The sequence below is a fragment of the Miniopterus natalensis genome, chromosome 13, assembly GCF_054644295.1.
Source record: "Miniopterus natalensis isolate mMinNat1 chromosome 13, mMinNat1.hap1, whole genome shotgun sequence".
Lineage (NCBI taxonomy): Eukaryota > Metazoa > Chordata > Mammalia > Chiroptera > Miniopteridae > Miniopterus > Miniopterus natalensis.
In genome coordinates this window covers 60,589,349-60,602,083 of record NC_142093.1, presented here as the reverse complement: position 1 = coordinate 60,602,083, position 12,735 = coordinate 60,589,349, and the positions used below count along the sequence as shown (strand labels likewise).

At 54.6% G+C, this 12,735-nt stretch overlaps 1 protein-coding gene across 1 annotated transcript in view; it reads right to left on the bottom strand.

Moving 5' to 3' along the window:
* The window catches only part of LOC148091727 (protein Daple-like), a 78,422-nt gene that overhangs the window by 35,213 nt on the left and 30,474 nt on the right, over nt 1-12,735 (bottom strand). The window contains 9 exon segments of the mRNA XM_087823785.1: nt 317-420; nt 561-650; nt 2,709-2,848; nt 3,624-3,791; nt 3,846-4,041; nt 4,270-4,440; nt 6,296-6,439; nt 9,280-9,929; nt 11,269-11,406. Of these exon segments, the coding sequence (XP_087679911.1) occupies nt 317-420; nt 561-650; nt 2,709-2,848; nt 3,624-3,791; nt 3,846-4,041; nt 4,270-4,440; nt 6,296-6,439; nt 9,280-9,929; nt 11,269-11,406 (1,801 nt within the window).

The following is a 12,735-nucleotide window of genomic DNA, read 5'->3' as shown; positions in this document are numbered from 1 at the left end:
GACCAGCTCCTGGGGCTCAGGCCCGGGACCAGGGGAAGCCCTGCTGGACAGGGACCGAGCCAGCCCACAACCAGCCTACTGTTCTCTGGAGAAAGGAAGTGTTTGTGGATATCCCTGGGGTCCCATGAATCCAGAGGAATTTAGGTTCAAGGCCAGGAGGATCCTGTGCCTGAAGATCATGTGTGCTGTTTCAGGTGTCTGACCCAAGCTTCCTTCCCAAAACAGAAACATGTTTTTCTATGTCCTGAAATCTTGAGACAAAACCTGACACTCCTGCTTTAATGGCTCTAAAACCAGAGACCCCTTGCCCCCTTACACAGGCTCATGGCCAGCTGGCATTTGCCATACCCTGTAGGATAGCCATGAGTATGGAGGGTGGAACTGAAAGAAACCCTAAATCCTGTCTGTGCTGGAGGAGACCTGCACACAGGTGACCTGTCATACAGTGGAAGACACGGGCCCACCCACTGGCCACCGCTCCAGGTGGCTACAGTGTCCCCTCCTCGTGAGAGAGCAAGCCCTCTCTTCTGTTTAAGTCACTGGAACTTAAGTCAACTCACTGCTTTGGAGCCGGATCAGAGAACTGATGCGGTGCCATGAATTTATCTTCTACGTTTTCCTTTTGTCTCTCTAAGGCATCTATTTCGTCTCTGTAAATAGAGGTCAAAGAAAGAACAATCTGGCTTTTAAAATAAAACACATGAATTGACCCATCAGCCCAGCCTGGGACCTGGCCCAGAAGAGCCCGTAGTTTTCTGGGGTTCAGGCATCATGGTGAGCATGACCATCACGGTCGCAGAGGTGGGGATGTGTGAATGGAAGCATCAGACGTGGTCCAGGAACCCTAACACCTGGAGGAGACTTGCTGGAGCACCTAGGACCAGACTGTATGTCATCTTAGGAGAGCAAACGCCGGATCACCTGAAACTTCAAGCTTGGAAACCCCGAAGACTCTCAGGCCAGGTCAATTCAGGGAATTGTGCACTTAGGGGCAGATACAGGGCTAAGCTGGCTCCTGCAGGTGCAGACTTACAAGACCTTCAATGGTGAGGAGGGGTCTGCCCTCAGTCAGTTAGATGGGCATCAAGGTTACAAAAGTCAGCTTAGCAAAGTCAGACCTCTGACCTCGACCCATTCCAATGTTGGTTTCTGATAACATTCCCACGGAAGCAAACTCAGAGCCTCTCTGGGGCCAGACAGAGGAGGAGAGGAGCAAAGCGGGCCTGGAAGGACCAGGCAGAGTGGCTGGGCTGCCCTGGCTGAGCGCTCGGTGCTGCGTGGGACTGAACTCAGCCCCTGCAAAGGAGCGCTGCTCCCGAGGAGGCGGAACTTCTGGTCATTTTCCCAAAGGATCCAGAAACCCAGGCTGTGAAGCAAAATCTCTTAATATCTAAATGCTGGAAATCAGTTCACATTTTCAAAAACACAGAAAGGAAAAGAGAGGGCACCCTGCTCATGAGGAGAGGGCACCTGGCCTTCCTGAGGCAGATGGCCTGCTTTTGTTCTACCCTGTCCCCAAGTGGAGCACGTCGTGATATCCATACAATGCTTCCTAGGGGGCTGCTGGCTCCTGTCCTATTCCTGCCTCTTGCAGCTGGTGTGGCCTTGGCAGCTCAGACCCCTGGTTTCCTCGCCTGAAAATGAGTCCTCTGGACCAAGGCAGCTGCTCAGGCTGCTCCGGTCATGAAGCTGCCACAGTCCTGCCTAAACCAAAGGCATTCCCAGGAGTTCACTGTGGGTGAGCACCCTTGAAAAGTGGTAGCTCGCAAGCCACAGGGCCCCCGACCATCGACCCTGCTCAGCTCCCAGCGCCCTTGGCTCCAAATCTGCTATTCTCGTCTGTATTATTCTGCTCCCACAGCCATGCTGCTTGGCCTTATGCTAGAGCGCTTTCCTGTCTGGGTTTGACGGCCTGCCCCCTGCCCCCCTGCCAGCTGCACAAACTCATGGAGGGCAGACACCGCAGCCCTCCCAGGGCTGGGGAACAGTCTGCTCAGAGCGGGCTCAGGAAGCCCTGGCCTCGTGCAGATACCCTCTAATGCAAAACCGTCACCAGATCATCCCCTTGGATACCAGGTTCCCTCATGAGTGCCCCCCACTGGCTAGCCTTCCCCCATCCATGTCAGCAGCAGCACCCAACTCCCACCACCACACTTCCTTCTACGCCCCCATGGAGCCCCTCAACACATGTCAGGTGTGTATGTAGCTCTGCTCACATCCCATCTCCCATTCTGGTTCCTGGCGACCAGGAAATTGGTCCTGTGCACCTTGTAGGGCCTCCGGCAAACCCAGGACCCTGTAGATATTGGCAGAGGGAGGACAGTCACAGCGCACCACAACCCATTCCCCAGCCCATGAAGAAAAAGCGGACATAGGAAGGGCTCAGACTTCGACCTGAATTCCTTCCCTGGGGGCCTCTCTTTGCTGCTGTCCTATTTTTTAAAGTGAACTTCATTCCAAAAGCAGATCACGAAGCGTCTGGCAGAGGGCAGTGTCTTTGAAAAGCAAAGGCCAATCACCCCACTTGCAGAAACCTAGGACCATCCCAGGGAAAACGAGAGGAGGATGCCATGGTAGGATGGTCTGTTCCCTCACCCTTGGGATGTGATGTGCCCCAGGGCTTCTCTGTCCTGAATGTCAGGGTCTAGGCTTGAGCTGGAAACCAGGACCCCACTGTGGACAGGTCCCAGCCCGCCCACACCCCTTACATGTTCTGCTGCTCCTCATGGTACTGAAGTTGATTATCCAACTTCTGCTCCAGAAGCCTCAGGTTCTGGTCCATCATCTGGATCTTTTCAGAGAGGTAGTGATTTTCTTCCTCCAAGTCCCCCTTGAGATCAAACAGCATCTAAAACACAGATCAACAATGTCTCAAACGCCATGCTCCCCATGACTCATGCTGGGAATCTGCTTCCAAAGAGGAAGAGAGCCACGTGCACAAAGATGGCCATTTCGGTATTTTCTACGCCAGTCAGAATGACTAATGCGGTCAATGATCTGGGGACGGCCAAGCCTTCTGTCACTGCACCATCCAATCAGGCAGCCGCTGGCCGCGCATGGAGGCCGAGCTCTGAAAATGCAGCCAGTCTGAGCTGAGATGTGCCATTAGGCAAAATATACAACAGATTCTGAGGACTTAACAATTTTAAAAAATAATGTTACATATCTCATCAATATGCTGGTGGCTGGTGTGGTCCACTTGGACGAGGACTGTCCCACGCGCTAAGAGTTCTCAGTTTGATTCCCAAGTCAGGGCACACGCCTGCATTGCAGGGTGGATCCCCAGTAGGGGGACGTGCAGAACTGAGTGAGAGGACCCGGGTGAGCACTGAGCAAAGTGCTCAGCTGTGAGACAGACATGAAGCAGTACTGGGCTGTCTCCATGCACTGCCCGACCCTGCAAAGAGCCATGGCCTGATGAAAGGTGTTTCCTAGCACATCCCTGCCAGTCATGGAGTTCGTCCCTTCAAATACTCCTGGCTTCCCCTCGGCCTCTGTGTGACATTCACACAGTCTCTGAGCACAGACCCCAATGAGGGCCCATTCCCACCTGGCCGAGACCAAGGCTGTCAGCCCAGGGAACTCAGCCCGGCGTCCCAAGGCCCACCAGCCCTGGGCCTCACCTCGCATTGTTTGCGGGCCTTGGTGAGCGATGTTTCCGTGTCCTGGTGCTGCTCCTTCAGCTCGTGGTACCGGGCCTGCAAGCGGTCCACCTCCAGCTCTGAGCTGTCCAGGGAGGCTTGCAGCTCTGTGCTGTGGGCACGCAGTTCCTCCTGCTCCCTCCTCTGCTCTTCATACTGGGCCTGCCAGCGGTCCACCTCCAGCTTGGAGCTGTCCAGGGAGGCTTGCAGGTCCTTGTTGAGGGCGCTCAGCTCCTCCTGCTCCCTCCTCTGCTCTTCATACTGAGCATGCCAGCGGTCCACCGCCAGCTTGGAGCTGTCCAGGGAGGCTTGCAACTCCGTGATGTGGGCGCTCAGCTCCTCCTGCTCCTGCCTCTGCTCTTCATACTGAGCCTGCCAGCGGTACACCTCCAGCTCTGAGCTGTCCAGGGAGGCTTGCAGCTCTGTGCTGTGGGCACGCAGTTCCTCCTGCTCCCTCTTCTGCTCTTCATACCGAGCATGCCAGCGGTCCACCTCCAGCTTGGAGCTGTCCAGGGAGGCTTGCAGCTCTGTGCTGTGGGCATGCAGTTTCTCCTGCTCCCTCCTCTGCTCTTCATACTGGGCCTGCCAGCGGTCCACCTCCAGCTTGGAGCTGTCCAGGGAGGCTTGCAGCTCCATGTTATGGGCGCGCAGCTCCTCCTGTTCCTCCTTCAGCTCCTGGTAGTGGGCCTTCCAGTGCTTCGGCTCCAGCTGGGAGCTCTCCAGTGAGGTTTGCAGCTCCTTGTTGTGGCTCTGCAGCTCCTCAACCTCCTTCTTCAGCTGCTGGTGCCGGATATCAGCCCTGGGGATGGAGAGACACAGGGCCAAGGGCTGAGGAGCACTCCCAGGCTCTGTCCCAGCTGTACAACCTTACTCAAAACCACAACCTCTCTGGGCCTCAGTTTTTCTCATGTGCAAATGAAGGTTGAACAAAATCAGCAATTTTCAAACTGTCTGTTGGGGTTCTATAAGGCTGTCCCTGGTGTCCCACTGTTGGCTTGGGGGACAGGACAGGCAGGCTCAGACACCACTTCAACACAGCGTCATTATTAGCACTCTTTATACTTAAGGCGTTGGCATCCCTGCCTACATGGATAAAGGGTTCTTCTATTAAAACACTTTTAAAAAACACTGAACCAGAACAATTTTGCTCTAAAACTCTATTCCTATGCCCAGCTCTTCTCCCCAATTCCAAGTCCCTTTCTAATTTCAACTCCTGAGATAAATGAAAGATGAGATTCTGGGTACTATGTAAACCCAGTGAAATTATGGTCATCATCATAATTACCCCAGTGGGTTTCCTGGGGGAAGATTTATACCAGAAACTCCAATTACCAGAGGCTCATGGACTCAGTTTGAACACAGATGTGTCCAGTTTGGCCTACACAGTTGTTGTTTTTAATTAATTGGTTTATTAAGATTTAAAAATTTTTAAGTTTCACATCAACATTCAGATGTCTAGCTTCTTGGGGGAAAAAAAGCATAAACAAAAGCCCTTGGCCAGCCTCCCATTTGATGCCTTCATATGGTGTGTGCTCTCCACGAGGGTCTGGTCTGTCGCTGACACTTCTCGCCCATGTCCTGGACCTGTCTGGCCACCAGAGGCACCTGAGCTTGCAGCCCTTCAGGACATTCTAAAACAAGGCTGTGGGGAGGACGGCTTCCTACAGTCATGACTCTGGATTGAGACAAGACCTGGACTCGAAACCTGACTGTGTCAACTAGGAGCACTGACCTTGAACAAGTGACTTAATCTCACTGAGCTGTTTCTTCACCTGTTCAAGAGCTCAGTCAATTCCCATGATTCCCAGTATAATGTTCTATCATCACCGTGAACACAGAATCAGTGTCCACTGAACTGGTTCCCCATGTCCCTGTAAGTCTCAGGGCACACTTGTGTCAACTGAACAAGACATAAAGATGCCTGTGTAACATACTCACAGCAACAGCACTGTGACTCCTGCCTGCATGAGCCTTATCTACCACTCGTGTCCTCCCTGTGAGGCCCGGTGCAGCACTGCACATGGGAGCACTAGGCAGCACTCAGCACTCCATTAGGGGCATTTCAAACAGCAAAATTGCCACCCAAAAGCACAAAATGAGAAAATCATGGCACTAACTGGGCCATGAGCAGGACGCTCATTTGCAGTGTGAGCACTGGCACAAGGCAGGAGTCAAAGGCCTTGTCGGCCTCAGCTGCAAATGTGCGCATCAGTCAACACCAGTGTCCTGCACTCTGGGCACATCCATGAAAGGCCACAGGTGCCATTCTGGGGGTTACAAGGACATTTCAGCCAGTAGGTGATTCATACACAGGGATTTCATGAATGAGGACTGGCTCTCCCTCTCTCCCTCACGGGCCCGATCGCTGGACTTAGAGGCTGAGGGTGCCCGGGCCCGATGCCATCATCATCATCACCAGTGTGGGAGGTGAGGCTGTCCAAGCCCAGACAGGGCACCATCCCAGGTGTCCCTAGTCCTTCCATCCCAGCCACCAGCTGGCGTCCCCTTTTACCTTCTTACCATCCAGCAGTTGACAGGGTTGGTAAAAATATACCATCACCAGAGGACTTTCTGGAGCTTTGCTCAGCGGGTGCTGAGTGAGTTGGTCTGAATGAAACCATGGCAGACGCTGCTGCGTGGGGCGGGGCAGTTACCTGTCCAGCTCTTCCCGCAGCCTCCGGTTCTCGTCTGTGACGTTGTCGTTGACCCTCTGCTCCAGCTGCAGAGCCTCCCGCTCAGCGCTCAGCAGCTTCTCCAGCTGCCCCAGCGCCGCCCCATGTCTCACCATGTCTTGATGCCTGTGGAGGGAACACACCCACTAGGAACAGACACCCCAGAAGACTGCAGAGCCTCCCAAAAGCAGCTTCTCTCTGCAGCGCTGAGGGGGATGCGGATGGGCTGGGAGTGGGCCTGGGCAGCTGAGAAATGGGAGAATGGCAGTTGGGACAGCCTGGGGCCAGCTCTGGGGGATCTCCTCCAGCTGCGGAGCTGAGCTCTCCTCCTCCCACCTGAGGTGTCTCAGTGGTCCCTTCTAGTCCCTGTCACAGCAGCCTCCCTCTGCTAGTCTGCTGAGAACACCACGACTGACCAGAGGCTTGCCTGGTGGGGCCCAAGCAGCTGCCAGGGGCGAGTTGCACATACACATGCACACACACAGACACATCCTGCTCCTCAAGGCACTGCCAATCCAGCCCTTAACCTCCCCCATAACTTCCCCCTCAGTTTGGGGCTTTTATTTTCTTCCTGCCTCAATCTTCATTACAGAACAGTGTCTCTGGAGGGCAGTAGAGCACAAGAGGAAGGCCCTGACCAGCCCTTGGCCAATCCTCTAGTGTCCAGGGACAGCCTGATCCTCCTGCCCGCTGGAACCTCTCATGTCCAGGGAACCTCTTGTGTCCAGGGATGGCTCAGGAAGCTCTCCCCCAGGCTGACCTTCCTGCCTGCTGGAACCTTCCAAGTCCAGGGATGGCTTGGGAGCCCCCCACTTCCAAGGTGCTGACTGAGTCGTCTGCAGCCCTCCACCCACCCCCTATCAGCTGTCCTTGTACCATCTGCCTGGAGCCAACACTTGTGGAGACTCAAACTGGGAAACCAGCTGAGGCGGCTGTTTCAAGACAAATGTGCGTATGGCCTTTAGCCACGGGCAGAGGCTGCCCCGAGTGGGAGGTGAAAAGTGGGGGTGGGCTCTGCCTGGCTTGCAGGGTGGTGATCTTTCTCATCCAGGCTAACGATTCTGGAAAAACTCATCCCCATTTGACAAAGAGGGCCATGGACCATTAGGGCCCCGACTCCTGCCTCCCAGTTGTGTCTTGGACAAGCACACTGGTCAAGCATATTCCAGCCATTAGTAATTGCCCTGCTGCAGGGAAGACACTGAGTGAGTCTTGCTCCCATTGAATCCCTAGTACAGGGTCTGACATCAGCCAGCGTGTGCTGGGGAACGAGTGAGTGTCCGTGTTGTGTCAAATGGAATGAATGCAGAGCCATCATCCTTGTCTTCCAGGCACCTGCACCACAAACCTGTAGCCTGGCTGCAGACATACCAAGGGGTCTCTAGCTATCTTTCCAACCAGCGAAACCTACAAAGTAGCACAGTGGGTCCGCATGTTTTACGGAGCAAGAAGCTACAGGAAAAACAGCAATGAACTCCTCCTTCAGAGCCAGTCAGATTCCATCTGCACAAACCGTCCCGGTCTGAACAGACCTTAGGAACACATCATGACACTTACAAATATAACATTAGGTACATCATGGCACTGTTATAAATATAACAGGACATTAGGTATATCATGACACTGTTATAAATATGACAGGACCTTAAGGATGAGGCCTGTAAGCACCTGGTGAGGGGTGGGCACCACACCAGTTTCCCATCATTAGTCAGCTGGGTGCATTCCCACCACATCTAGACACAGGACCCACATCCAGTAGATGTTCACTAAGCATCACGTGAACACAGTATGGGTGTGGGAGGAGGAGGAGATGGAGATGCCAAGAGGCTCATGACGCTCATTTTGGCTGGAAGGAGCAGGCCTAATAAGAGCAGACATGCCAGCACCCCCAAAGGATGGAGACCTGGGTGGAAAAGGGGGTGGAAGGCCCCAAAGAGAGTCAACAGGAAGTGCTAGGTAAGTGAATAAATGAGTGTCCTCACCCCCAGGCTCACGACATCATCAGATGCCCTCGCCAGGCTTGGCTGGCTTAGCGGCCTCCCTGGATCCCTGCGAGGGAAACTCCTGCCCTTCAGCTGCTCCCACTAAAGACCCAGCATCTGCTTCGCGTCTTGTGAGGCAGAGTCACAGGAAACACCGTCAGCAGGGACATCTCACAAGCACAATGTGTGGACGACAGCTCCCTCCTGCGCTGCTCCAGGTGTCTGAGAGGATCCCCCCTCTCCCACCTTTGAGTCCCATGCACATCCACCTCTCCCAGGCTCTGGGTCCTGCTGCACCTTCCCAGGGCCTGGCGCAATCAGGATCTGCCCGGCAGGAGCTCGGGTCATGTTGGCAGACTGCATGCACACAAAGCCCCCATTTGTCAGGAGCACAAAGTTAAGATTTATGCATTTCAACATACATCAGTTTTACCCCAAAGAAAAGGTGCATGGAGGTAGAGAGGAGGTCACAATGAACCGAAAAAGGCAGTGTTGACAAGGACTGAAGCTGGTGATGGCACACAGCACTTTCACTGCACTATTCTGTGTATTCCTATCTATTCAAAAGTTTTTAAAATTAAAAGTTAAAAAAAGAAAAACCCCGACTTTGAGACTTTGATAGGGAAGAACAGGCCCGGGAAGCTAGGGAAGCACATCACTGCAGACAGGCAGCTCGGTGAACGTCCCCCGACATTCTTGGTTTGGAGACAAAAGGAAGAGGGAGTAGGAATCCTCAGGGGAGCAGGGCCCTCAAAGCTGACACGTGGTTTCCCTGAGCAGGGAGTAGTGTGCACACCCTTCCCCCTGGGGACCCTCCTGCCCCTGTCTCCAGCTGCACAAAAGCCACACCGCTGAAGGTGAAGCTCAATGTACTTCTATTCACTGTGAAGCAGCAGGTCCAGAGGAAACTCGAGGGGCCAGAGCGAAGGGGGGACAGGAGCCCAGGGGAGCCCGCCAGTCTGCCCGCCAGCAGCCGGCACGCACCTATCCTTTTGGGACTTGTGCACCAGCACCAGGGTGCGATGCAGCAGTGTCTTCTGGCGGCTATGCTCGTCCTTGAGGGCCTCGTACTCCCCTGACAGGTGCTCGTGGAGCGAGCCCAGGCACGTGTGCTCCTGCAGCAGGGCCTCATAAGCTGCTGCCAGCTGCGCCTCCTCCTCGGGCCTCCCCAGCTGCTTGGTGGCGAGCTGCTGGGCCTCCGGGCCCTGCTGCAGGGCCCTGCTTTCTGCCTCCAGCTCTCTGAGCTCCTGCTCCTGGGCCTGTGGCTTCTGGCTGCTGCTCTCCAGGGTCTGCTGCAGCCTCTGGTTCTCCAGTATCAGGCCCTGGTTCTCACACTCCAGGGCGTCGGTGGCTGTCTTCAGAGAGGAGACCTCCCTGGCCAGCTTCTCCTTCTCCTTCTCCAGCTCCGCCACCTGCTCCACCTGCTCGGTCATCTGCTCCAGGTCCCGGTACAGCTGCTGCTTCACCAACTGCAGCTTGTTGAGGCTGGTGCTGGTCTCTGCCACCGTCTGGTGGAGGTCTCTGCTCCCCTTCTTGATGTCCTTCATGCAGGCCTCACTGGTGACCTGGGACCTCTGCCGCAGAGACCGGACCAGTTCGTTGAGACAAACCCTTATTTGATCAAGATCATCAATCTGCACGAAAACACAATGAAAAAGACACAGGCAGCTGTGTGAACACATTTCAGGGGTTTGGGTCCAAACTAGGGGACTAAAGTGTAGGCCTGGAAAGACCACGCCACCGTGGACCCGACAGAAGTTCTAACATTTCCCAGAGGCCTGATATGGACACAAGGTGAAGGGCACGGAGATCCCCACTGAGACAGTTCAAAGTCAAGCAAATGCACAACAGCCAGGCTGGTTTAGAAACATAAACTACATCTCCTCCTACTTAACACAGTGAAAGTGATGTCCCTCGGTTCTTTCTATCCTGGTCGGCAGGGGCCCGAGGAGCTGGCCCACCCCTGTGGTGTCTCCTTAAGACACTCTCCCCACAGACATTGCATGTGACCTTCTCTCTGCCTTGAACACACACCGCCCTCCAAGCTCTGGCCTTCAGCAGCACGGGCTCCTCTTCACCCTCCAGGGCTCAGTGTGTGTCAGCTCGTAAGAAAAGCCCTGCACCACTATTCTAAACGTCCTGCACCTAGCAAGGCTCTCCCAGGACTCTCGCACATTCCCTCAATAGCACACATCTGAAGTTACCTGGCTTGTCACCTGTCATTCTGACTTCTAAACTGTAAGCCAGATCAGGGTGGGGATTGCGCCTGCCCTGGGATGATACACAGCACCTTGTCAGCACCCTCTTCAGCACCATGAGAGAGGCTGAAACTCAAGTGCTTGATCCTGAGCCTCCCTTGCAGCTAGGGCTGGTCATGTGTCGGGTCTGGCCAATGAGATGTTGATAGAGAGTCCTGGGGAGACCTTCCCTCTGTACCTTCACCCCCTACCTTCTTCCTGCCCATTTTTGGGGGAGGTACAATAGTCTCTGCCAAGACCAGCAGAGCACAGAGAGACAAGCCTGGCTCCTGGTGGCCTCACTGAGATGCTGTCCCACCACTGGACTGCCTACCCTGGGACTTCTTGTGGTGGGAGGCAAATTAGCCCTGGAGGTTTGCCAGGGTGATCAGTGTGACACTGGACATTTGGAGAAAGTTCATTCTTTGTCCTGTGGGGCTGACCCATAAGCTGCAGGACACTTAGCAGCATCCCTGGCCTCTACCCAGCATACCCAGGAGCACCTCCTCCCTCCTCCAAGTCATGACTATCAAAAGAAAGATGGCCAGTGTCCCTGGGAAGCAACATCTGCCCCCAGCACCCTGCTGTGGCTGAGAATTGCTGTCTGAGCTGCAGCTGAGTGAGGAAACCAGACACCCATGGGCCACTGATAAATTACCAGGTCATGACAATGGTCCTGGATTCTTCCTCTGGCAGGCAGGGCCTCCAGGGGAGTTGTTCGCTCTGGAGGACCTACCTGTCTGGCCTTGTCAGACTTTAGGATCTCCATGTCGCTGTGCAATCGTTCTCTATCTTCCATCAGCTCCTCGCTGAGGGTCTCCAAATCCTGGCTGCTCTGCTTTTCTCTCTGCAGCTCCATCTGCAGCTCTTCAATCTGCAGAGCCAAAGACCAAGCCCATTGAAGAGTTAGTTTTATGAAGTGAACTGTAATTTAAAGAAATCCCAATGCTGTCAGCCCCACAGATACTTTAACGGCCTTTTCTCAAGGAAAGACCTTCTTCCTGACATTGGGGAGGTCCAACAGCCACTGCCAAGGCCTGAAGAGCAGGGAGAAACAAGCTGGCTCCTGATGGCATCACTGGGCCACCTCCCCACATCAGGCCTTGTTCTGCAGTGACCTCCCCATACCCTTGACCACTTCTTCTCAGCCCACAGATTGCACCTTCTGCTCATGGTAGAGGAAAAGTTCTTGGCCCCCACTGGTCAGCTTCCCTCCCAGCTCACCACTCCTCACTCTCTCTGCTTCCATCTTAGGTCCTGTCTACTACTATCCTTGGAGCCAGGTCACATGTCCTGGGGCCAGCAGCCACACCCACTGCATATCCTGCAGGTACTCCACCTGGTTGGGGATATTCCTATTCACCCAGCTTCTCGGAGTGGTCCTCTGCCATGTCTCTCCTTCCTCTCACCCTCCAAGTAAATGTGTCCCCAAGGCCTGTCCTCTTCCCCATGTGGCTCCCCCCTCCACAGCCCACTGCCTGCCACAGGCCACACCACCTTCCATCTTGCCTGGACAATGGCCCAGTCCCCAGCCCCGCAAAAAGTTCTTCTGCTGGGACCCACCAGTGCCCAACCTCCCTGAACAGGAACGGCCAAGATCAGCACTTCTCTCACACTGTCCCTGACACCTCAACAATGTGATGGACACAGACTCAGACTCCGGAGGCCAGGGCGGGACCTGAGGTTCCGCTCCCAGGTGAGGCCCATGCTGCTGTCCTTCCCATTGACACCAAACTCATCACCAGATGGGAGGTGGGAGAAAGGGTTGCTTCCTGCTACCAATGTGACCACTAGTGGGTTTCCATAACTGACACAGGGCCAGCAAGCAACAGGCATCATCAGGAGCCTCTGTCAGTGTGAAGTGCTCAGCACACAGCTCACAGGCCGCAAGTAGGAGGCAACAGCTGATCCCTTGTGAGAGCTCGGTCCCCTCACCCATCACCAGAGCTTCTGACATAGTCGATTGGGGCTGGGTCCCAAGAATCTGCATGTTGACTTGTGACCCTGATGCTGCGGGTTTAGGGTGACTGCTCTAAATACTGGATCTCCAAAGTCAAAGATGGTTCTCAAAGCCTTTAAGGACTCCAGACCTCAGGACACCAATTAAAACCTCTTGGGGTCAGTCTCTCAGACCCCCAGTGGCCCAGTGGGCAGCCAGGACCAGGAGCCTACTCTCTTCGCCTGTCTGGAGTGTGGATGGCAC